The 27,206-nt window shown below is 38.1% G+C and overlaps 1 protein-coding gene across 16 annotated transcripts in view; it reads left to right on the forward strand.

Annotated features, from left to right (window-relative positions):
- Positions 1 to 27,206, forward strand: part of NRXN3 (neurexin 3) — a 1,699,552-nt gene that overhangs the window by 647,242 nt on the left and 1,025,104 nt on the right. For 15 of the 16 annotated variants that reach the window (XR_008493626.2, XR_008493627.2, XM_054448164.2 and 12 more), the window contains 2 exons: positions 4,959 to 5,162; positions 11,635 to 11,661. Coding sequence is in view for 13 of the 16 variants with exons in the window: in XM_054448164.2 (XP_054304139.2) it covers positions 4,959 to 5,162; positions 11,635 to 11,661 (231 nt within the window). In the remaining 3 variants the exon portion in view is untranslated. The remainder of the gene's footprint in view (positions 1 to 4,958; positions 5,163 to 11,634; positions 11,662 to 27,206) is intronic. The other variant, XR_008493628.2, reaches the window with a different exon arrangement.

A 27,206-nucleotide genomic window follows, 5' to 3' on the forward strand; every position in this document is an offset into this window, starting at 1 on the left:
TGCCCTAGCAGAGGCTCTCCATGAGGGCTCTGCCCCTGGAGACCATCTCTGCCTAGACATCCAGGCATTTCCATGCATCCTCTGAAATCTAGGTGGAGGCTCCCAAACCTCAGTTCTTGACTTCTGTGTACCCGCAGGCTCAATACCACATGGAAACTGCCAAGGCTTGGGGCTTGAACCGTCTGAAGCCACGGTCTGAGCTCTACCTTGGCCCCTTTTAGCCATAGCTAGAGTGGTTGGGACACAGGGCACCAAGTCCCTAGGCTGCACACAGCGAGGGGCAGGGGTGTGTGGCTCAGCCCACAAAACCATTATTTCCTCCTAGGCCTCTGGGGGGCCTGCAGTTGGAGAGGCTGCCATAAAGGTCTCTGACATGCCCTGGAAATATATTCCTCATTGTCTTGGTGATTAACATTTGGCCCCTTATTATGTATGTAAATTTATGCAGCTGGCTTGAATTTCTCCTCAGAAAATGGGTTTTTCTTTTTCTATCACATTGTCAGGCTGCAACTTTTTTGAACCTTTATGTTCTATTTTCCTTTTAAAACTGAATGCTTTTAATGACACCCAACTTACCTCTTGAATCCTTTGCTGCTTAGAAATTTCTTCCACCAGTGACCCTAAATCATCTCCCTCAAGTTCAAAGTTCCACAAATCTCTAGGACATGGAACAAAATGCTGCCAGTTTGTTTGCTAAAACATAGCTAGAGTCGCCTTTACTCCAGTTCCTAAAAAGTTCTTCATTCCATCTGAGACCATCTCAGCCTGAATTTCATTGTCAGCATTTTGGTGAAAGCCACTCAACAGGTCTCTAGGAAGTTCCAAACTTTCCCACATTTTTCTGTCTTTTTCTGAGCCCTCCAAACTGTTCCAACTTCTGCCTGTTACCCAGTTCTAAAGTTGCTTCCACATTTTCAGGTATCTTTACAGCAGTGCCTCACTCCCAGTACTAATTTACCATATTAGTCCATTTTCATGCTGCTGATAAAGTCATACCTGAGACTGGATAATTTATAAAGAAAAATATGTTTCATGGATTCACAGTTCCATGTGGCTGGGTACACTTCACAATCACAATCATGGTGGAAGTCAAAAGGCCTGTCTTATATCATGGTAGACAAGAGAGAAAATGAGAGCTAAGCAAAAGGGGTTTTTCCTTGTAAAACCATCAGATCTTGTGAGACTTATTCACTACCATGAGAACAGTATGGGGGAAACTGCCCCCATGATTCAATTATTTCCTACTGGGTCCCTCCCCCAATATGTGGGAATTATTGGAACTACAATTCAAGATGAGGTTGGGGCGGGGACACAGCCAAATCATATTCAATATTCAAACTTGAAAATAGAACAATAGAGATTATGCAATCTGAATAGAAGAAATAAAAATTTTGTATATTTATAATACATAACTTTAATGAATGGCATGTTTGTATATGCATGCACATACAAACACAAGAACTTCTATCATGAAGTGTTATGGATGTGCTTTGGTGCTTGGAAGCATGGGTGTGCTCCAGGCATAGGCTCTATGACAATTTGGCAGGACTGTTAAGTATACAGCTGGGAGAATCAGACTGCCTGCATGCAACTCCCAGCTCTGCCATTTATTAGCCATGTTACTTGATATCTAGAAAATGAGATAATAATGTCTTCATGGTGTTCTTAAAGATTAAATGACTTCTTAATGCATATAAAGTCCTAGAAAGCACCAGGCAAATAGTAAATGCTCAATTTTAGGTATCTTCTTTAGATTCTGCCCTTCCAGGAGATAAAAGATTTGTTTTGTTTTGCTTCACATCTGGATCATGTGTTAAACTTAGATTGTTTCCAATCTAAGAAGAGATCTTCATAATATGTCTTATTGTAATGGTGTTTGCAACTGTCACACTTTTATCTGTAATCCCTTTACAGTTTGCAAATTGTAATGTGCAGCTGTTAGCATGTCATGAGTTTTACCTGGGAGATGGCTGATTTTCAGGAATATCATAAGTGCATTTATATTACTTTTCATCTTTTGTGTGGTATCTAAACAGGGTAGGGGTATGATAACAACACAGACTATTTTGGGGCCCTTCAATGTGGTCTGCCTGACTCTTGTTTCTCCCTGTTTCACTTCTTTCTAGATATGAGGGTAGGGGTGTTTTTCTCTTTTGTTCACTGTTATGTCTATCACCTAGAATAGTGCCTGGCAATCAGTAAGCACAGAAGAATATATCATGGTATCTCATAATCTAAAACCATTTACCTTCCAGTAGATACACAAGTCCTTTGATTTTATTCCAGTCTCAAACTACCTTACATGATAACCATTTTTAAAAATATATGTCTGATGCTGTATTAGCCTGTTTTCACACCACTATAAGGAGATACATGAGGCCGGGCACAGTGGCTCACGCCTGTAATCCCAGCACTTTGGGAGGCCAAGGAGGGCAGATCAAGAGGTCATGAGATTGAGGCCATCCTGGCTAACACGGTGAAACCCATCTCTACTAAAAATACAAAAAATTAGCCACGCATGGTGGCAGGTGCCTGTAGTCCCAGCTATTTGGGAGGCTGAAGCAAGAGAATGGCATGAACCTGGGAGGCGGAGCTTGCAGTGAGCCGAGATCGCGCTACAGCACTCCAGCCTGGATGACAGAGCGAGACTCTGTCTCAAAAAAAAGAAAAGAAATACATGAGACTGGTAATTTATAAAGGAAAGAAGTTTAATTGACTCACAGTTCTGCATGGCTTGGGAGGCCTCAGGAAACTTACAATCGTGATGGAAAGGGAAGCTGGCATCTTTTTCACAAGGCAGCAGGAGAGAAAAGAGCATGTGAAGGGAGGAACTGTCAAACACTTACAAAACCATCAGATACTGTGAGAACTCATGAGAATAGCACGGGGGAAACCACCCCCATGATCCAATTATCTCCCACTAGGCCCCTCCTTCGACACATGGGGATTATGAAAATTAAAATTTGAGATGAGATTTGGGTGGGGACACAGAGCCAAATCACACCAGATGTTTCTGTTAAATTGAATAGTTTGTTATAATCTGAGCATCCTCCTTCTTTCTTTCCTTTATGTCTATAGAGATACTACCTGATCTACCTGTTCAATATGATGCCATTGCTGCTTTCATTACAAACCCTACCCATCTACCAAGACCAGCACAGACTCTATCCCATCTGCCTTAATTGCCTTCATCCTTCAGCTTCTCTCCTCTGAATGTTACTTGCTTTGTATTTATTTCCTGTGCCATTTAACCACTTGTATGTTCCAGTACAGTTACTTGTGCATTCTGTATCTCCCTTTAGAACAGGGACCTTGTCTGTTTCACCTTTGTGTTCTCCATAGTGCATGTAGGTAGCAAATATTTGACAACAGCAAATATTTAATAAAGACCTACTCAGTGACAGATACTGAACCCAATGACTGGTTTGATTCCTAGGAATGTGAGTGATATTCTCTTCCTGTGTTTTCTAAAATTATTTGCCTAGTGAATGTTTACACAAATTCGCATGTTGAACATCATAGTGTTTCAAAACAGTCCCTGGGCTTGGTATCAGATATACTGAGTCAAATCCAGAGAGGCTGTGGGACTTTGGGATGATAACATACCCATTTAAGAGTCTTGGTTTTCCCAAACACTACATGTTCTCACTCATAGGTGGGAACTGAACAATGAGAACACATGGACACAGGAAGGGGAACATTACACACCGGGGCCTGTTGTGGGGTGGGGAGAGCGGGGAGGGATAGCATTAGGAGATATACCTAATGTTAAATGACGAGTTAATGGGTGCAGCATACCAACATGGCACATGTATACATATGTAACTAACCTGCATGTTGTGCACATGTACCCTAAAACTTAAAGTATAATAATAAAAAAAAAAGTCTTGGTTTTCTTGTCTGAAAGTAGGAATAATAGAATTACACTATAGCGTTAATTGAGGTAACAAATTGTCAGTAACCTTAGACTGAGGAAGGTATCAAATAAAAGTGAGTTTTCAGCCAGGCGCAGTGGGCTCACATCTGTAATCCCAGCACTTTGGGAGGCCAAGGTGGGTAGATTGTTTGAGGTCAGGAGTTCAAGACCAGCCTGGGCAACATGGCAAAACCCCACCTCTACAAAATATCTAAAAATCAGCTGGGCATGGTGGCATGCGCCTGTAATCCCAGCTACTCGGTAGGCTGAGGCAGGAGAATTGCTTGAACCAGGGCGGCAGAGGTTGCAGTGAGCCAAGATCACACTGCTGCACTCCAGCCTAGGCAACAGAGTAAGACTGTCTCAAAAAAATAAAAAATAAAAATAAGTCAGTTTTCCTCTTTCCCTGTTTGAATAAAAGTAAAATGAGTTTTTCAAGGGTGTCATTAGCTTTATGTTATTGTTTTAACTCTGCCTCTATCAGATATTCTTTGAATGGGCCAAACTCTCACAATGGCTGGGCACTGGGGATGTTATGATGCCAGACCATGCTGCTACTTTTTCCTTCCTTTAAAAGCTCTCTGGTAAATATCAATTTGTCTGCTCTGGTGGTTATAAACTGCTGCTCTTCTCCTATTCTTCATGAAATGCAGGGATTTTAAGTTTTGTTTTATGTACTTGTGTTTTATCTATCGCATACAGAATTGCAAACAATACTATTTGTGGGGGCGTTTTGACTTTTTCAAAATATCTTCATATCCATTATTTAATTTGGTACCCTTCACAAGTCTATGAGCCTGGTAGGGCAGGTACCTGTGTCATCATAATCCCCTTACAAATGAGGAAATAGAGCCTCAGAGCTTAAGTGGTCTGCTCAGGGTCACACAGATAAAAAAGGGGGGCAACAACAAGGGTTCATCAAACACAAGTCAGTAGGCTACAAATTTGGCACCCTCTCTACTCGCTTAGCCTGAAAGCAAAGGGGTATTTGGCAACTGTAACATCCGTCATCCTAACGATCTTCTCCATTCTTCTTTGGCAGAGGCGTCCATCCTGAGCTATGATGGTAGCATGTACATGAAGATCATCATGCCCATGGTCATGCATACTGAGGCAGAGGATGTGTCCTTCCGCTTCATGTCCCAGCGAGCTTATGGGCTGCTGGTGGCTACGACCTCCAGGGACTCTGCCGACACCCTGCGTCTGGAGCTGGATGGGGGGCGTGTCAAGCTCATGGTTAACTTAGGTATCGTATGAAGTACCCTCTGCCACTCCGTTTGGGCTTGTCTTCCCTTTCTTTTCTGATTTTCATTGGTTTGATTGAATTCTTTGTTTGTTTCTTGAAAGTTAGCTGCTCACCTCTTGTTTAATAGACCCAGGATAAAACCCAACAGCAGCAATCACCTTCTCCTTGTTTCTGCATGAGGTTTTGATGTCAATTTCTGGTTTCTGACAGTGGTGATTTCTTTACTAGATTATTTGTTTTCTAAGTTTCCTTTCTTGGTTTTTTGGAATCGTTTAGCTTTGTGTAAAACACGCTACTTTGGTCCATCTTTTGATCAATCATATTCCCATAAGTCCAACTCCTCAGTCACCACTCAAAACAGTCAAAGCTGAGGGCAGGGACAGGGCAGGAAGTGGAGGCAAAATGTTGACGGTGGGGTTGTAGGAAATTAAACTTTGTAGGTAGGGTGAGAAGTACATTGTTTCTAGCTCCACAGTTACTATTCAAATGGAGAATTCAGGTGGCCTTGATGACACTGATATCTCCTTTGACTTTCTCCTAGAGGGAGGACAAGTAGATTATTGTTACCTTGGAAAATAATTCCCTGAGTTGAGAGTTTGTGACACGTGGAAGGAAAATGTGTCTTCTGATACGTATACCCATTTTTCTTCTTGACATTCTTAACCATCACTCAGCATCCCCTTGTGCAAAGATTGTTACCTTGTACTATCACTCACTAATAACTCTCTTCTTCTCATATAATACATATCTACTTTACCTCAGAGTTGAAAAATTATGACTTCAAATTTGTGGCTTTATTGGAATAGGATTTTCTCTTTCATTGTAATTACCTATAACAGAATCTTTGGAAATTTTCCTTTTTATGGCCTCATATTCTCTTCTGCTATTGACCTTTACTGAATTCTAATTGATATTCTATAGAGATTGGGGTCTTCTTTGTTTTTGGCAAGGAAAAAACAAACAAACCCTCCATTTCTGCTGTTTCTAATCAGCAGAAAGTCAATACCCAGCATTGATAAGATTAGTGAGATAGCTGGGTCCAAACTTTCTAAGCTAGTGAATTTATTTGGGTACGTAGAATATGTTTGGATATAGTGATACCTTATAAAGATTTCAGTGAAACGGTTTGTCAGAGCCATGGAGAAAAAATGATGAACAAATGTACCAGATGCAAGGTCATATGTAGGCCCAGATGTCCTGGTGGGAAGGTGGGGTTTTTGAATCCATACCAACCTTATCTGCTGTCAGGTCAACTGGACACACTTGGAAAATGCCTACACCATAAACCTAAAATCTCTGGGACACAAAGGACTGTTTTGAGCAGTGACTTCTTTAGTTATGTCTTTTTTTTTTCTTCTAGTTTGCAGTGTTTACAATACTGTGCCCTTTTTCTTGTCCAACTTCATTTGATTTCTGTTGTCAGTGTGTCTCTTGGTTTTTCTTTTGTTTGTGTATGTGTGTGTTTGGTCATTTTAGGTTATATTTTTTTCTTTTGCTGGATCTTTTTGTGTGCGTGTGTTCCTGAGTTTTCAATCCTCCCCGCCATCAACCATGGTAAATCAAAAGATGGTATTCAACCCTTCAAAGGCCCAAAGCCTGCGGCCCGCATAGCAAACAGCCTTGAGAACACAGCGTACTGAGCAGCCTACAGAGACTGGCATACCCCTGACCCTACTACCTTCCATCCCTGCACCATCCTCCCCACCTTAAATCAATATAAGAGTGTGTTACCTAAAACCAACAGCCAGCAGCTGATTATCTCCTTCTCAGAAAAAAACAACAGAAAAAATAAAAAACCAGAACCAAATACAACTCCATAACTAGCTCACTGAAAAAGATGATGAAGACAATTTTTATCTCTGGATCTATTTCAAAGTCAGAGAGAGACAAACATATGAGAATGATTCAGCCCCACGGGATCCTGAGGGAATGTACACAGTGTCATTAAACAGACATTTTTTTCCCCCATTAGATGTTGTTTAGTAAAGATTAGAGTGTCAACTTTGACAGGTCTCACATCTTAAAAGGAAAAACTGGGGTCAGTGGGGGTACAAATAAAAGTGTATAAGAAATAAGGAAATAAGTGTACAGATTCTCATTCTCTCTCTCTCACACCCACATACACCTTGAGTTGGTCATACATCCCACATGCATTTCTAGAAGCATTATTTTTGTATTTTAAACTCTAGTCAAAGTCTGAGAGATGTGCTTTTCCAATAGACTTTGCTTTTTTTTTTTTTTTTTTTTTCCCCCTTTGGCTTCTTTTGTTGCAATTTCAATCTAGTTCCTGCTGAGTTGAACCATCTCAGGCAAAAGAGAGGTAGCCTCTCTGTAGAGAGCACTGTGCTTGTCCAGAAGCCATAGTTAATTTTTTTACACCAAAGGATAGGTTCATCATAATTACTGGTTTGAATTTATTTAACTTTCTTTCCAACCTGACATGGAACACTGAACTTAAACTGTTAGGCTTGTGTAAATGCAGCTCTTCATATCCATGCTTTGTTTAAAGGTTTTCCTTCCGTCCCCTCCCCAAAATATACCCTTTGTAAATATTTTCTCTTTGCCATAAATTTGTATTTCATTTTTCTCAATTATAGAAGAAAATGTATCCAAGTAGAATTTGCCTTCACATGCATTCCACCAAAATTAATTTCAAATGATCACTTTGCTCCCTCACTCTATTCAAGTTGTGTCTTTTTTCTAGCCCGTGCACTAACAATATTTTAGTTTATTTCAAATTGATCACACATATGCATTCATGATATAAAAGCCTAGTATATATTTCTCTGATGTAACATATCTTCCAAATGTCAAGGAGACTAGGGTTTTCCAATGGCTTTATCTTCTGCAGGCAGCCATATGTGGTGCTAACGGGTATGAGAAATATCCTATAACTCAGCACAACTTTTAAAAAGTTGAGAGGTTGACTATTGATCAACCATATTTTGATCCTTTAGAATTATAAGCTATAACATTTTATTATTACAGCATATTTAAAGATTTAAAAGACGTTATCTTCTTTTAATCTCATGATCTCATGGATCTCATGAGATTAATGATAATCTCATGATAATTTTGTGAGATAAATCAAGCAAGTGTTTCTATGCTTACTTTTACAGATGTGTAGCACAGAGAGAAATATATTACTTTTCAAAGCTTACATAAAAAGTTGGAGACAGAGCTGGAACTAGAACCCGTGTCTCTAAACTGCTAGATCAGCCTGCATTATTTGTTCCCTTCAGAGATCAGCACTACAGGTCAATGATGTGTTGGTCTTAATGGCTTCCAATTGTTTTATGATGGTCACCTTTGAAACGCACACAGAGAGAATCTCCATTTTCCTCAGTGCCCAGTTTGAATTGAGCTGCACTAGAGAAAAGACAGTTGATATGGACAAAACCTTTAAAAGATCCTTAGCAGAGTGCCAGGAGCCCTTCTTCAATGGCAGACTCTGAGGGAGTGGCATGTAGTTTGGTTAATTGCATTTGAATTCTCCAGATGTTCTCTCTCTGGAAATGTGGACTTGCTACTACTGTTTACCATACACATTATTGAAGACACACAGCTTTTAGAAACATTTACTGCTTCCATGCTCGACCCAAAGCTCAACAATGAGAAAAACTTTCTTGGCCAGATGCCTTAATCTGTAATTACAGACACTTAACGCCTGTAATCCCAGCACTTTGGGAGGCTGAGGCGGCCCATCACGAGGTCAGAGACCAGCCTGGCCAACATGGTGAAACCTCATCTCTACTAAAATACAAAAATTACCTGGGCATGGTGGTGCATGCCTGTGATCCCAGCTACTCGGGAGGCTGAGGCAGGAGAATCGCTTGAACACAGGAGGTGGAGGTTGCAGTGAGCCGAGATCTCACCATTGCACTCAAGCCTGGGCAATAGAGTGAGATTCTGTCTCAAAAAAAAAAGAGAAAGAAAGAAAAACTTTCTATCATTTACCATAATTTAAAACAAAACAAAATTAAAACAGGCAACACACAGATATGAACACATACACATCAAAAGATATGCCAAGACTTAGGCAGACTTTTTTCAAGCAAAGAGTCTGGCTGCTACCAAACGTAGATTTAAAGGAAATTGCCTTCCCAACTCAGTTCTTTGACTCATATTTTTTATTTAAAAAATCACATATATAAATGTGTATGTGTGTGTGTGTCTATATACACATGCACACACACACATATTTCTACGTATATACATACACATTCAGTAACAAGAACACCCCCTCAGAGCCTATCAAGAAGGCTCTGGGATAGATTTTCCTTCTCAAACCACTTGTTCTTCAGGTAAAATAACAAAGTAATTCTTCACATATTGATGTAAAGTAAACAAACTGTCTGCCATTTTGAAAGCGCCAACCTCTTACATTGGTTTAAAGACCCCATCCACTTTACATGAAATCATTTGGGTGATCCAGAAAGATGAGCCCAAGCCACCACCTCTCACTAGGCCAGTTTCTTGTCTAATAATAAAATCCTCAGCTACACAGAAGCCGAAGACAAAACCCACTTGTTGTTTGCAGTCCTTGGGTTTGTTGCTTTAGGCTCACTCTTCCTCTCTCATAAGCGTGCCCATACACCAGTTTCCTCTCTCTCTTTAATATGTCAGGAAGGGACATTTCTCCAGCTTTGGGTGATGGTAGGTGCAGTCAGTAGCTGAAGCCATCACCTCTTCCTTCCTCCCTGCCCTCCCTCCTTCCAGTCCTCACCAGGGGCATGGCCTCCTCTGTCTGGTGATCGTACCGGTTGCTCCAGGGTTGTTTGCTCCCACTTTTCTGTTGCGGTTGACGACACATGACAAACCTAACCGCACGAAACCAAACCCAGATTTTTCTCAAGAGATGTTCTTCTCAGGAACAAATAAGCATTCTGCCTCCTTCCTCAGAATAACTGGGTGCTATAAATCACTCCTCTCCAGATTTCAGGTAGCTTCATTCTCCCCTTTATTCTTGCTCCTTTAAAATGATTCACTTTGGGGAAATCAAATGGTGGCATCATCCTTGACAAGTCCTCTAAAAACTACTGGGTCAACCTTAAGCAGAAGAAGAGTACTTTGTGACTATATTTTCCCCTCTACCTTTCTTCCTTTAAAAAAAAAAATCATTTCGCTTCTACCTTTTAGTATATAATGGTAAACAAATCCTTATTGGAATTTCCACCATGATAAACCAACCTTAGGCTGAACCGGGCAGCTTGGTAACAACTAACCTGAGACCTTTCTCTGACCTTTTCTGCCCAGTCCCCTACTACGCCCACTGATTCTACTCAAGGACTTCTATGTTGTGTGTCCATGACTCCCAAGCAGAGATTAATACAATGAGAGATATGCTGATCTCTGGCACAGAATACCTTGTCTGATTACTAGCTCTGGCCAGTTGGTCACTCTTTTCTTCCCTCCCTTTCCCATTTAAAAAAGTGAAACCAAAACCAAAAAATTTTCTCTCCTCAAGATGTGGAATCACAGAGTGAAATACTCAAGATGTCAAAGGTGCCGAGACCTCCTCCACACGTGCCTGGCTTGCCTTCTCCCTGAATGCTGTGGGCACTTGATTCAGTCTGCGTATTCAGGCAGGAAGACAGAGATGGGCCGCGCGAGGGGGTTGATCTGGGAGCCTTTGAATCACTAGCAATCAGAGAACCCAATTCGTTGTGATAACATCATACAACTCGTTTGACCCTACACCCGACCCCACCTCTCTAAAATCTGGGATGGGTGTTTGTGCGGTTAGCTGTTTGCAAGTGGCCATTTTATGACAGGAAATGACCAGGTGGTGTTAACCCTTTCCTTACCACTAAGGAAGATGGCAAGTCTGCCTATGCAAATTTCTATAACATTTGGGGCCCAACCTAAGGAGAGGGTGGAGGGAGTTTGTTTTTAGAAAAAGAGAAAGGGTTAAATACTTCACTGAGAAACCTCATGGGCAGATTTTTTAAATGATACAATCAGTCAGACTGGTGATATGTCTTTGGAATACTAATACAAAAATTGTGTTAATGTTACTTTAAAAACGAATTTTAAGACAATAAATTATAGAGGAAAATAGAATATAACCTGCATTTGGTGGGGGAATTATTGCCTGTTTTTCCAAGTTTAACAAAATTAATATTTCAAAGTCCAGGTTTGAAATACTTTATATAAAAGAATAGCTTTTTTTGGAAAAAAAAAAAAAACATGTTTGATGTCTACTGTGGATATATATGTATACCAGTATATATCTCTATACATATGTGTATATATATGTGTGTGTGTGTATATATATATGTATCCAACTTTACTAAATAATATACTGTACATATACACCCACCCTTAAACTTGTACATACTGTATATATATAAAATGGCCACATTTCTTACGTGTGTCTGTCCCCGGAAGGGTGGACTGATTGTTTTTGGATGTCTGCAGCTGTTACCTTGAAGGATGCAATTTCATCTTTCATTTATTTTTCCCCATCTAGACTGTATCAGGATAAACTGTAACTCCAGTAAGTTTTCCCTCAAGTTTCATTTTGTTCTTTAAAAAAAAAACAAAACTGACTTTATTTTGTTTACTGTTTTATGAGCTGTTTTTTATTTGAATTATTTTTTCTTTTAACAATGGAGTTGGGGGGATCTGGGGCTAAGAAGATGGGGGCCTGGGTGAGGGTGAAGGGCTGAGTGTGGTTTTGGGTGTGGTTTCTGAAGTGAGGGCAGGTCCTCTCTTTCCTTGCATTTGCTCTATATGAAGAAAAGAAGGCAAGGGCACATGAATAATGAAATAATGAAAAATCAAGTTGAAATGATGATTTATTGTTTTTGGGAGGTAACTCTGAGAGTGAACAAAAAGCTTTAGGGCAACCAGCATGCACTTCTCCACTACCAAACAGTTTAGAAAATAAAAGCACAGTTCTTGGCCCACAGGTGGCTGCCAACTCTGACATTTCTTTCCCAGTATTTATCTCTGTTGGGAACTTCTAGCAGGGTGGGCAGATCACTGCTGTTGGTGATAAGGCAACACTTTAACCAAAGACTTGAGACACACTCTGTCTCTGCAAAAGGACGAACTGCAGTATTATTTTCACCTTATCCCATTCAGATACCCTAGTTCTTGAAGAAGAGTCCTAACAAGGCACAGGATGAAAACTACTCATGTATTTCTTCCTCTTTCTTAGAAGTAAACATTAGCTTCAGTCAACATATAGAAGAGGAATATGAAGATAAGTAGGAAGAATAGGCATAAGAGAAAGAATAGGCCTAGATGACGAAAGGAACAAAGGAAGAAATATGCTTTGAGTACTATAGCATATTATATTAGGCTTATTAATACTAACTACTGTAACAAGCAATCCCAACATTATAATGGCTCAACAAAAGAAGGGTTTATTTCTTGTTCAGTCAAAGTCCAATGCTAATTGGTCAGTTTTCCCAGACAGCTCTCTTCAAAGAGGTAATTCAGGGATCTAAGATCCTTCCATGAGGTGGGTTCACCACCTCGGAGTTCTTTACTTCTGGCTGTATCCATAGGGAAGAGAGAGAGAGAGAGCTTGGGTGGTTGTGCAGTAGGTTTTATTGCCTTGCCTGGAAGTAACAAACATCACTTCTATCCGTATTTGGTTTGCTAGACATGACTCCATCCTACATGCAAAGGAAGCTGGGAAATGTAGTTGGCTAGTGCACCCAGGAGAAGAAAAGCTGGATTAGTTGATATCTAGCACTTGTAATTCTCCATAGTTTCTCATCATTTTTTAAATTCTTTCCTCGCTAGGGTCTTTCTGCAGGAACAAAAAGGAAAAAATCCAACTTTTACATTTGGTTTACTTGTTGATTCCATCCTAGTAAGTCTTTTATAGGTGCTAGTTTAAACTTCTTTCTTGGTAGAAGATATATTATAGGCATGACAAACTAATAAAGCCCAATTCTGCTTTCTGGGGGAGCAAATGTTCCATCTAAGTTAACACAAAAAGAAGAAATTTAAAATATCGATATAAGCAACTGCTTACTAAATAGAGTGCTTTATCCTTGTCTTGGCATCACTTACAGTTATTTTAGGCAGTGGCCTATTTTCTGTGTTTAAATATTTCTAATTAGCCAGAAATTTGTCCTGGTATTTAGATCATTAAAAGCCTAATTGAAACATCCTTTCTCTCCAAAGCCTGGAGTTTTCTGTTCCTGTTTTTTTGGTTTGTTTGTTTTTTTAAGCAGCTTTATTGAGATATAATTTTCATACCAGTACATTTACCCATCATAAACCTACAGTTCAAGGACAATAATTAAACTTATAAAGTTGTCTAAATATCACCACAATCACATTTTAGAACATTTCCATCATCCCCAAGATTTCTTTTCTGCTCATTTGTAGCTAATCCCTGCTCCTACCCATGGTCCTAGATAACTATTGGTGTGCTTTGTTCCAATAAATATGACTTTTTTGGACATTTTATTTACATGGAATTAGACAAATTGTTATATAGTCATTTGTATCTTGCTTCTTTAAAAAATTTTAATGGCATTTCTATGGAAATATTTTCTCTTTCCTTTTGCATTGGTTTTCAGAAGGAAATAAGGTGGAAACTCAGCATGAAGGTGGAAAGCCTCGTATCCGAAGCTACATCTAGCATCTTCTAGCTTCAGAGACTTATTTGGAGAACAGGGAACTGAGGCACTTATTTAATCAGGATATCAGGATTTGCTTTTGCTGCTCTATCCATGCTTTCTCATGAAGTCAATCCCATATATTCCACATGATCAGCCACGGAAAGTCATCATAAGACAACTTCCAGGATTATCTCTGTTGGGAAGACAGTGACACAGATGACAGCAGGTTTTTTTAATCTGATAAAATATTTTCTATTTACATCCACCAAAAACAGCATTGAGAGGAAAATATGTCAGCAACGTTATATTCCCAGCTTTGATCACAAAATATAGAAAGAATATAACTGATTTCAATTCAGTACTTACATAAAGAATCAAGATTAGATTTTGGAAATTATTTTTGAGATTCTCACAATAAACTTTTAATGTACTAAGAACATTAATTTTGTTGGAAATTTAATATCGGAGAAATAATACAGTGCTCAATGGTTGAACGGTGTTTGACTAGAAAAAACAAATACACATGGGTCTTTTAAACTAATCTAACACCTTTAGAGCTAAACAATGTAACCATGTATCTAGGGTTATGTAGAGTCACAAAGTAAATATAGTACTTTTTTCTGAAGCTAATTTTAATTGTTAATATAGAGTAAAAGTTTAAATTGAAACCAAATTGATATATTATGCAGAAGAATGCAAATAAGCATAAGTCTTTAAGAAAAAAAAAGTAAGAATTCAAAGATATTTCATTTTTATTGTGAATCTTCTCTATTTCATCCCTGGTATTAATGGCATTTGAGTGGAAAAGTTTGAGAAGACTATGCAATTAAATTTGGAGAGAAAAAGGGTATACGTGATCCGAACTTCTAAGCCCCTCTTCTTATTGACTCCATGTCAGATTTCATAGCTTGACCTGTTACAGGATCTCACATTGTCTCCGTAATAGGTGTGTCAGTCCTTACTCTTATCTGATTTTCAACTGTGAGAGTATTTGCACCCTGGGTTTGAGAGGGAAGAGGCTTTCCCTCAGCCTTACCTCTTGCTGTTACTTCAACAGAAGTCATAGGGTACCTTGCTTAATTTTCAAAACAGAGCTTCTTTTTTTTCCCCCTTGAAGGGAAATACTGAATTAAATTTAAATCAAGGTGGATTATAAGTTTGTGAACTTTTCCAGTCATTCTTTTATAGAATGCCTGTCCTCTGAAAAGTCACTTGGGTAAAATACTGAATGACATCAGCTATTTTTTTTCCTGTTCATCTGCCATAAAATGTTGTTTGTTCTGGGAAATGGCTATTTCCAAGGCATTCTGTGACACTCTTTAATGGAGACAAGAACATGAAAAAGAAGGATGATCTTCCAGCATCAAGAGAAAACAATGGGCCATGAGAGAGAACGGTGATCTTGAGGGGAAAAAAAGCAGTTTTCTTCTAGCTTTCTTCCTTTGGGCTTTGCTTCCTGGCCCTTTTGTCAGAGACTATGGCCCAGTCCCATGTCAAGTATTTCCTACCAAAAAGCAAAACCAATTTTCTAATCAGCTGTTCTTTCTCCCTTTCTTAACTTCTCTTTTTTAATACTTTGTCTTTCCTCATGGTATCTATGATATATTCGTTATTATTCATTACAAATCCTACTATTCCTGCTTTCCAAATCCTCCAAGAATACCACACCATAAATTCCTCTCTAGTTACTATCAATAAACATATATTAGAGAGTGTGCAAATCAAGGTCTTTGGTTGAATCAAGTTTGTTGCTGAATTTGATTCATCTGGCAGGAATGTATTTAAAGACACTTAATAAATATAGTTCTAGCTTAGAATTTATTTTTAAATTGCAAAAGAACAACAGAGTTGGCAGCCATCATGGTGAATTGAACTACAGGGTGACCTGGAACACTACTAAAGAAAACAGACCTGGCCAGATGTGGTGGCTCACGCCTGTAATCCCAGCATTTTGGAAGGCCGAGGCAGGCAGATTACGAGGTCAAGAGATTGAGACCATCCTGGCCAATGTGGTGAAACCCCGTCTCTACTAAAAATACAAAAATCAGTCGGGCATGGTGGTGCACACCTGTAGTCCCAGCTACTCGGGAGGCTGAGGCAGGAGAATTGCTTGAACCTGGGAGGCGGAGGTTGCAGTGAGCTGAGATTGCGCCACTGCACTCCAGCCTGGCAACCGAGCGAGACTCCATCTCAAAAACAAAACCAAAACCAAAAAGAACCAGGGCTGTTTTCTGGAGAATTTCTGGAGGAAATGACCTGTTCCTATGGCTCTAGTTCCGTAAGGCTGGCAGTAATCTAAGAGGCATGCAGTTCTGAAAACAGGTATGAACTTCTCGTTGGTGTCATGAGTGCGCAAGTGAAAGTATGGAAAATGACTTTTTGTCTTTGACCTTGTCTGATTGTGCCTCTGCCCTGTGATTTCCTAGCCAATAATTTATTCTATCCCTTTCAAGCCATGTGCAGTATGAATGAATATAGAGAACTAATAATAATTAAATATGTGGATAGCTTGAATGAATATAGTAAACACATATTAATGAATTTCAACTTTTTCTTTCTTTTTCTATCTCTCTTTCCTCTCAAACGCTAATTCTTCTGTGTTGTGGCCATCTTCATTATCTTTCTAAAATGGAGTGTATATGTGGCATGGGAATTGTGAGTTTGTGTATATGCCTGATTATTTAGGTATATGTAACAGTGTCTCTCTCACTAATTACTTTGAACCTGAAGACCCACTAATTTATCTGTGACAAGGTTTATTTTTTCTTCTTAGACACAGAGGAGAAAGGAAATAGAGTGCTGTACAAAAATATATTGACCTTAAGACACTCAAGTGCCACAATGGAGTTATTTGTGTCAGAGAATAGCTTTGATGATCTTGTGTATTCTCTATATACGCAGATATCTTTGATTCATCATAGAGGTGCACAGTAATCTCAGAGATGTATGAAAATAACATCACAAGGATATGATGTCTGCAAATTTTATCTCCCAAGGCTACTAGTGTTTGAGTATTTCTCCTCTTGGACTTGCTTGGATAATTTGTTTGTTTGTTTGTTTGTTTGTTTTTTTGCCTTTTCCCTTAGCTTCTCTGCCTTAAGTTTCTAAGCAGACTCCATTTCCAGTGCTTTGGAAAAGTTAACAGCATGTGGGTGGTTATTGCTTAATTTAGGCACAGTTTAGTGAGCTGCAGTTTATTATACTGGACTTACAGTTTTCTTCTCTTTCTTTTACTCTGTCTTTCCTCTCCATGGTACCAGAATATGTTATTTCATCTTTAGGAATGGTTTATCTGAGAATCTCAGAGCTGAATTGTTTAGCTCATTCCTTTAACTCAGAAACTCTTGCCTCAGACCAATAAGGAGGGCTGACTTCTTCACTATTAAAAGTCATTCTCAAAGGAAATTGTAGAACCCTCTTTGGTATCCATTTTAAAAGTCAAGTAATCATTACTGTCAGCCATTTACCTGGTGATGCCACTTATTAGAATCTTAGCAGAGATGGAAAAGCAAGAGCCTATGTATCATAATGTATTCTTTGTCAAACTATAAGCAAGCTATAAGCATTACACTTCAGAGCTTCTATCTTCATAACGCATATTTTTGCTTCTTTTGATATGTTTTATATTTCTTGTAACATATAGAACACTTCAAGTGTAATAATATTTATCGTATCAATAACAGCTAGATTTTAATACGATAGTGGGATGCTTCCTAAATATATAACATTAAACACTTCTTAATAAATATTAATTCAGATTGGTTTATTTTAAAATAGTTAATAAGATTATACATGGAACAAAAGGCAAAATAGTAAAAATTCTTCCCACTCATCGTATTCCTCAAACTCCTTTTCCCAAAGGCAACCAAATTTATTAGGGATTTTTGTATCTTCTTTCAGGGATAGCCTATGAGTATACAACATATAATTATATCTACATTCTTCTCCTCTTTCTTCTCCTTGTCTTCTTTCTGCTCATACTTTTCCACATCTTACTTATTTTTTCCACTTAAAATGTCTTAGAGACTATTCCATGTAAAAATATACAGGTTTATTTTATTCCTTCTAATGGCCACATAACATTTCATTTTAGAGGGATGCTATATTTTATTAAATCAGCACCCTACACTTAAATTTTTCTCAGCTTTTTACTACTAAAAATGTAAGAAGTATATACTTTTGTTCATTAGTTAATGCATACATGTGTAAGAAGGTCTATTGGATAAATTCCTAAAAGTAGAATTGCTGAGTCAAAAGACAAGTGCATTATAAATATTGATATATATTACCAAACTGCACTCCAAAGAGGTTTTACAAAGTTATATTCCTACCAGCAATATGTGTGTTTGCTTCTCCTCACTCTTGTAACACACATCATATTATCAAACTGTATTTTCATTTTCTTAAGATAGCTTTTCAAAATGTTGCTGTCACGTATGTATTTTCCATAGATCTTTTCCTTCCATCCCTTTACGTCTTCAAATATACATAGGGATCATTGTCATTCATGACTTTGGTGACCACTTATATCAGAAATCTTTTGATAGCAATCTGCTACAGCAACATTTCCTATGTTAATCTTATTTTAATAAACAGGGATATTGTAGAAAAGTAGCAATATGTTATAGTAATTTTGTGTAATTTATCTCCTATATTATTATTGATCTGTGTTGAGATCTCAGCACAGACAGGCATTTAGTGCAATTACAAAAATCAAGGAGGACACTGGAGCCAAATAGCCAAATAGCCTGGGTTCAACACTTGTCTGTGCCACAAATGAGCTACATGTCTTTGACAAGTTACTTCAACTCTTAGTTTCCTCAGTTGTAAGTTTCACATGAAATTTAGAAAGAATAAAGGGAATGGGATCTAGCACCAAATTAAAAAGTAAATGTGATGTGAACTTGAGGCATTAAATTACAAATAAGTGGTTTCCAAAAGAGAGTGTGCTTTGTCTCATCAAAGGAAAAAGCAGAGGAAACAGCAAAAGAGGAGGAGAAAAAGAACTTGTTAAAAGCACAAGCCCTCATAAGTTATGTTTTAGTCCATTTGGTGTTGCTATAATAGAATACTTGGGGTTAGGTAATTTATAAAGATAAGAGGTTTATTTGGTTCTTGATTCTGGTGGCTGAAAGTTTCAAGATTGGGCGGTTGCATTTGGCGAGGGCTTCATGCTGCTTCCACTCATGGAGGAAGACAGAAGGGGAGCTAGTATGTGCAAAAAGATCACTTGGTGAGAGAGGAAGCAAGAGAGAGAAACCAAAGAATATAGACTCTTTTTAACAACCCACTCTAAAGGGAACTGATCTATTCTCATGTACAAAGAGAAGTCACTAACCCCTGCCTGAGGGCATTAATCTATTTATGAGGGATTCACCCCATGACTCAAATGCCTCCCACTGAGCACTGCCACCACAAAAAAAAGGGAGCAAATTTCTACATCAGTTTTGGGGGGAACAGACCATATCCAAACCATAGCAAGATATATGGATATAAACAAAGTTAATAGAGCTGCTGAATTCTAGGAAAGATTGCTAAAGAATAAATTTTTAATATCTGAACATCTTAAAATAGGCAAATACCCAGCCAATGTAGAAATTTTATATTGTTAAATATCAGGTTAAGAGAGGCAGTATATAGACTCATATAACTGTTTATCAATCACAATTTGAACTGCTGTATTATGTTAAATTAGTGTACATGGTTTAGATATGTCATATAAAGTTAGTGTACCTAGTTTGGAGATATGTATACACACACCTGCACACAGAAAGAGTGAGAGAGAGAAAGATCTAATGCCAGTACAGCCTAAAATTTTTACATTGATATCTGCCACTGTATGATTTTTATGACTTGAAGCTACCTTGGATATAGTCTATGCTTGGTAAATAATTGCTAAGTAAGTGAATGGCGTAATGAATTGTATCCATTGCTCTACCTTAATTTATTATTTACACAAAATTGTTAAGAATCAACATTCAAGGTACAAGCCTAAAAATTGTGAAGTACAATGTTTTGTCTTGTTGTCACTCAGAAAGGAAGAAAATTAACCAAGGAGTGAATTTGTCATCTTAACCTGATAATCTAAAAGAATATGTATTACTTTCTCTGTAAAATAAGAGATTTCTGACAAATAAATATTTTCATGAAGTCTGATTGGGCCATATTTCGATTGAAAGTAAGGAAAATTTCATGAAGGAAGATGAATGTGTATCTGTAAACATTGCATGTCGTCATTCCTCCTTGTTCTTCCTCATTCACTTATTCCATGGACATTTACTGAGAGTAAGCAGAGTTCCAAGAGCTGAGTGTCATTTTAGGAATTTATACTGCAAATTTCCAAGGAAAATGTAGGAGGAATTCTCATAGACTGAGTAGTTTCTTTCTCCCACCCTACTCTTCCCTTTCACATTGCCCACCTCCATTTCTTGTTTTTCTTGAAGAAATTGGACCTCAGATGTATGTATCTCTAAAATCCAGATGAGTCTCTTATGGATTTTGTTCAGGGCTAATTCAACATTCAATTCAACATAATGAGGTCTTTTTTCACAATGTGTGTGCATTTCTCATGATGAGGCCCTAAATGCTGGTTTACTTAGGGATTTTCCTGATTTCCTTTTTTGTTTTGATTTGCCCTCCTTCATCTGACCACTTGCTTGGAGCCTTGCAAGCTGTGTTTCTGTGCCCCTTTAAAAGGCTGATATTTCAGGGACTGTAATTTTGAGTAAAAATACTGTTTCTGTTTTCCTTCTACCTTCCCAAGATTTCTTTATGTACTCCAATCCATTTTATGTGTCTAATTGCTATAGTCAGATATACAAGGTGACAAATTCTGTAAGTACAGTTGGTCTTCCATAACTGCTGGTTCTGCATCTGCAGATTCAACTAACAAAAAAATTGAAAATAATTTTCAAAAACAATAGAAAATAATACAAATAAAAATACATATAACAGCTATTTGCGTACATGTACATTGTGTTAAATATTATAAGTAATTTAGAGATTAGAGTATAGGAGGATGTACATAGTTTATATGCACATACTACAGGACACCATTTTATATAAGGAACTTAAGCATCTACAAATTTTGGTATTCATAAGGGTCTTGGAACTAATTTCTCATGGACACCAAATTAGGACCGTATTAGTTTCAGGCACAGTTTATATTTTGAAAATTAGGAGGTATTACGGTAAATTTAAATGGAAACTGGGCCTGAGAAATCCCTGAGCAGAACAAAGCCAGTTAGGCCGCATAAATGACCTTAACCTTGCTGGATTTGCAAATAAGAGCAAAAATTAATTTGAGCTACAGCTCATAAATACCTATATTCAGAGAAAACAGAATGTAAGCTCAACCAATCAGAAGCAGCCAACAAATTTATAATTATATAACTAGGGGACTTTCCAATAGGATAGGCCAAATAAGGCAACAGTGTAACTGTAATCCATCAAATATTTTATTTGCTTTACTCCCGTATTTGTCCTATAAAAGCCTGCTCTTTGCATTCCCTCAGTGGAGCTCCTGAGCCTCTTTTGATTTAGAGCTTCCCTGTCCAATTCATGAATCACTATTTGTTAATAAGATCTTTAAAATTTTTATTGTGCCTCAGTTTTTCTTTTAACCGTTTGACCTCTATGTGGTGTAGGATGTACAGCGACCATTTGGTAAACTAATATTATTAACCTAAATTCTTTATTCTTGTTTGGTAACAAGATAAATGTATTAATGGATGTATTTCCCTTTCATTATGCCTAATATATATAAATTATATGTATAAAGTACATATATACATATATATATAAATTGCAGTTGTTTTTATGCATATCATAAAAGATAATATTATAATTTGAATTCTGGAGTTTCCAGAATAATTAGCCACAAAATGGAAGTCTGTTTACTGATTCAAAGCATCTCAGGAAACAGAGTTTCCAATTTTGGGAAGAAAACTTTACAGACCAGGAGATGTTATTTACAAAAAAAAAAAAAAAAAAAAAAGGAGTAATTTTCTGGCTGTTCTGTTGACTTACTAGAATCACATAGCTTTTTAACTCTGAGTTTATTAGAAGTTAGGGAAATAAAACTAAGAAGATTTTATACATTTCTTTCTCAAAATTAAGCTGTTTCAGAGGAAATCTGACTGTGTGATATCTGTTCACAAAATGATTGTCATCCCCAAGCGTGTGCCAGTCCTCTGTCAGCAGCACTGTTCTCAAAGATTCCTGGAAGGGACCCTGTGGAAAAATGAGAACAAGAGAGGCTATCACATGGTGCAAGTAAGAGGTGCAGTGTTGAGTTATAATAATCTAAGTGTCCTTCCTAAATGGCTGAAAGTATATTGCAGTAGAAAAGTATTAAAATGTGTATGTGTCCCAAAAAAGAGGCAAAATGTAATGGAGATCATGTCCTCTAAAGCAAAATATTTGGATGGTTATGAACTCAGGATCCTCCAATAGGCCTGCTGGGGCACACTTTTTTTTTTTTAATATCAACATATTACAAATGGGGAAACCAAGGCTCAAGGACACTGAGTGCTTGACATAAAATCTCAAGGTGATGAATGGTAGGCATGAGTCTTTATAAATTTAGTTTTATAATTCTTCATCATATGAGCACTCTTTTGTCCCCTAAATCAAGCTGTCTCTTAATGATGACACAGGACTTTGTTTTTAAAGGATTAATGGGGAAAAAAGAGGGAGATCACTGCAAAGGTACCGAATTAGAATATTTTTACCTAAACCGATGAATAGGAATGGAATGAAATTTATTTCTGAAATCCAGGAGATGACAGAAATGAAATTGGTGCTATCCACAAGTGTGGGCAGGATGAAATCTAAAGCAATAAACAGAGGGCTGATCCTCTGTTCCAGTATAATAAAAAGTAATATTTGAAACACAAAAGTGAGAGAGAGGAAGACCTGCTTATTTCCTGTGAGGGGTTTTCCTGTGACAGGAGGCACTTTTCTTCCTTTCCTCCCCAGAATCCGAGGGGAAGGAACTGCCCCACTGACCAGAGTGACAATGCCCATAGGACTGAAGGGGTAAGAGCAACAGAAACGTAATGCTTGAAAGGAGCAGAAACAGCGTATGGCAGCAGCAAATGTGTGTCAGATAGAAAGACAAAGGGAAAGGGTCACAAAGAAGTATTCACAATGGAGCAACACACACGTAGTATGTTTTATAACGCTGGAAAAATTCTGTACCTTTCACATCTCACAGAGAAAAGAGAACACAAAGGAAGATGGATTAAAAAAAAAATGATGCAGCCACTGGGCCAGTTATCTCTGGCTAGAGAAGGATTACCATTTCCTTACAAAAAGAAATTGATAATTGAAATTAAACTCAGATTGCCTAGGTATACCTGCCAGCAGTTGGAATGTTTAACTTAACTGCTCGGTTTACTTATTGACAAGCAAACTCCCTTTTACTAATAGAACCAATTTACAAAACTTTCTGGTCATCAGAAATAGAAAAGCCAGATATGGTAACACCCTGATGACTAGTTAAGTACTCAGGTACTTATCCATGACTTGGTTTATCCACCCTCCTATATGTCTGATAGAAAACACAAGGAGTAGGAATCTCATGGTTAACATTTCAAAGGCATGAAAATTGAATACTAAGTGAAGATACAACTTCATTCTTTCCCCTCTTCATATCTTCCTGGACCCTTTTTCTCCTTTGTCACAGCAAAATAATATAGGCTACTAAGTCTATGCACAAGGATATTTACAATAAACATTTGACAATCTTTGCTATTGCTATATGAAGTGCATGCACTTGACAGGTGGCTACTAATTATTATAGTAAAAACAATAGCATTGAGTGATTTCTGCCATTATGGGATAAGAAGTTTGCTGGCATTATCTTATTTAATCTTCACCACAATCTTATAAGGTAGATATCATTATCCTCATTTTAGAAATGAGACTTATTCATATGGAGGCTGGGCGTGGTGGCTCAGGTCTGTAATCCCAGCACTTTGGGAGGCCGAGGTGGGTGGATCACTTGAGGTCAGGAGTTCGAGATCATCCTGGCCAACATGGTGAAACCCTGTCTCTGCTAAAAATACAAAAATTACCCGGGCATGGTTTTGGACACCTGTAATCCCAGCTACTTGGGAGGCTGAGGCAGGAGAATTCCTTGAACCTGGGAGGTGGAGGCTACAGTGAGCCGAGATCGTGCCACTGCACTCCAGCCTGGGTAACAGAGCAAGATTCTGTCTCAAGAAAACAAAACAAACAAACAACAACAACAACAAAAAAGAAAGAAATGAGACTTAGTCATATGGAATGTTTTGCCTAGCTTCAAATTCAGTCTGCTTCATGCCAAAGCCTCTGCTCCTCACCATTGTACATATTGCCTCTGCCACTTGTATGCTGAAGTGTTAATGCCTAAGTGAATGAAATCTATCACTCTAGAACAAGTGTTGATGGTCCCATGAAAGAGGCCACTTCTAATCACTAATACCTCCTATCTCTGTAGGTAGTCTTTCTGAAGTCTTGACCTTCCAGAGTCAAGCTCCCTCAGCTCAGCTCTATAGGCATATTAGTGCCCCATGTTTGTCATAACCAGTCTCGAAGGCATTGTCTATTTCAGTGACTGAAAGGTACTTGGCATTTAGGATGCATAGAAGATGAATTAGGAATTATTATTCAGGAACAGAGACAACTAAGAAGAGGATAACATTAGAATGCCATAATTCAACTTATGTTTATTACTGATGAGTCACTCTCCACATGACTGGTGCTTTGTTGACCTTCTCTTGGTAATGTTGGTACTTTCTGTCTCTTATCTCCTTCCATTGTACTCTAGTCCTCTAGTCTTAGCCAACAGGTTGTGGCTGCTTCAATCCCCGAGGCTCTTCTACACTACCTCTGTGTCCATGCTTTGCTGTGTGCCCTATAGATCTTTCCTCTCTGTATCTGCCTTTGCAACAGCTGTCTGCTCATCCTTCATCACAGCTCAAGGGGTCACCACCTAGATGAAACCTTTCTTCTACTCCAGGCAGGTCTAGGTTATTCCACCTCTAAGTTCTCATGGCACTTCGCACATCTTTCAGAACTCTTATCACAGTTATATGCTGTAAACAAAGAATCAGGGGTTTTATAAAATTGGGAAGGAGAACTTTATTTCTCATAAAGGGTTGCAGCCTGCAGGCTTGCCATCCCAGAGGCTGGGAAGCATAGCCTCTGGCAAAAGCTGAGGGCAAGCACATTGAGGTGATCAGGGGTAAAGGGAGCAGGAATTTATGCTGAGCAGGGTAGCTGAATATACATATTTAATACACTATAGAAAGAGTCATGAATATTTATGGAAGGAGAACCATGCAAATGTGCAATTGAGCTTCATACCTCTTCATGGGTTACACGTTCAAAAAAAATAGCTGTGTTAGCATGATCTGAGGGTGGAGTTTTTGGCCCTCTGACATCAAAAAGTAAACCAGAGGATATGAAAATTGCCAGTGTATATCCCCCACAAGTCAGCCAAAACTGGTCCAGAGATGGTGGTTGGTTTTTAGGAAGGGATGCCTTGTGAAACTGATTAACTGTCACATCAATACTGTAAAGAGGGAGGGAGAGTCTGGTTGTGGCCTCAGGTGATTGGCTAAAGACAGATAAAGAAATGGGTCACCTGCTTCTTTTTTTTTGTTTTCCCAGAGCTGGTTTCATTGCTCCTTAGGAAAGAATCCTGGTTGAAGGTGAATAAGGAAGGGGTATACTAAGACATGAATATACTAAGGCATATCTACCCTCCCTGCACATCATGGCTGGAAACTTAGTTTTTAAGCTTTCTCTGGGTACTCCTTGGCCAATAGGGGATTCTGTTCATTCAGCCAAGGGGCTTGAGATTTTATTTTGAGTTCTCTATTCTTTATTTGTTTCCATGGGTATCTTCAGAACCAACCTCTGGACTCCTCATGATTTGGGGAAATGCACTATTCGTCATTGTATCTTCACCGTCTAGCACAGTACTAATCATATAGAAGGCATTAGTGAACACTTATTGAATTAACAATTGTAAGTTTAATGACTTGAAACTTTGAGCCACAGGAGAAATCTGTAGATAAACACAGATTTCTTAGTAAGAGGAAAATTATTCCATACTTACAAAGACAGAAATCTCAGCAGATCAGATGAAAATACCATAGATTATCATAATGAGGGCACTTGTCCAACTCTTGAAGGGAAATATGTTTTTAGAAACCCTTACTAAATACTACAATGTCAGAAGGCTAAATTTAAATAAAAAAAATGTGATTCCAAAACAACCTGAGCACAATGGGGTGACCACAGTCAACAATATTTCATTGTACATTTAGAAATAACTGAAAAAAAACTAGGATTGTTTGTAACACAAAGAAATGGTAAATGCTTGAGGTGATGGATACTCCATTTACCCCGATATGATTATTACACATCATATGCCTGTATCAAAATATTTCATGTACTCAATAAATATATACACCTACTATGTACCCATAAAAATAAAAAATATAAAAGTAAAAATCGGATCCATCTTTTCCCTAAATAGTGGTTGTTCAAAGAGACATTTAAGGCACAAGTGATGTTTGTGCAGTATTGTTTTGCACATATCAAATTCTAGGTTTTATGTCTTACCCACCCTGGATAGAAATTTATATCCACTCCAGGAGTCGGAGGTTGCAGTGAGCTGAGATTGCACCACTGCACTCCAGCCTGAGTGACAGAGCGAGACTCTGCCTCAAAAAAAAAAAGAAAAAAGAAAAAAGAAAAAGAAAAAGAAAAATTTGTACCCATTCCTCTATTCTTTTTATAGGCTTCTGTGAGCTTCAAAATGATCCTTAAAGAGATTGAAGATGATGACTCAGAGCAGAAAAATAAAACAAAAACAACAACATGAGTGGCAGAGTTGCGTGATAGAAAGAATGGAACCTTCAGGTCCAGTTAAACCTGCTCTGCTATTAATTAGTTTTTGGTTTTGAGGTGATTTTTCCAAGCCATCATTATTAGTAATAATAGCTACAATATCATTGGATGAAGAAAAATTTCTGAACAGAAGCATAGCTCCCAACCATATGTTTTCCATCACAGCATCTGTACAGGCACCAAAAATCATAGATGTTCTTATAGCCTTGTGTCTCACAGTGTGAATTGCTCATTGATCATTTGAACTTGTAACAATGGAAACATCAGTTTTACCAGGCCTCCTGGGCACTTGTCTGACCTTTCTGATTTGTCAAATGGAATTGCTTCTTTTGTAAAATGTTTCATAGGAGACAGGACAACAATCTCTGTTTGATGAAGGTGAATGTACCCAAGATAATTTCTGGGGTTTTAATGGAAGAGTTTTGTGACAGCTGGTTTAGCATCTCCTGTGAAATAAATTCAAGGCCTTTTGTCTCACTGAAAGTAAGGTCACATTATTAAGAGAGAAGATCTTCCTCTACCAAAGTCACAGGGATTGACTATTCAGCTG

The sequence above is a fragment of the Pongo pygmaeus genome, chromosome 15, assembly GCF_028885625.2.
Source record: "Pongo pygmaeus isolate AG05252 chromosome 15, NHGRI_mPonPyg2-v2.0_pri, whole genome shotgun sequence".
Lineage (NCBI taxonomy): Eukaryota > Metazoa > Chordata > Mammalia > Primates > Hominidae > Pongo > Pongo pygmaeus.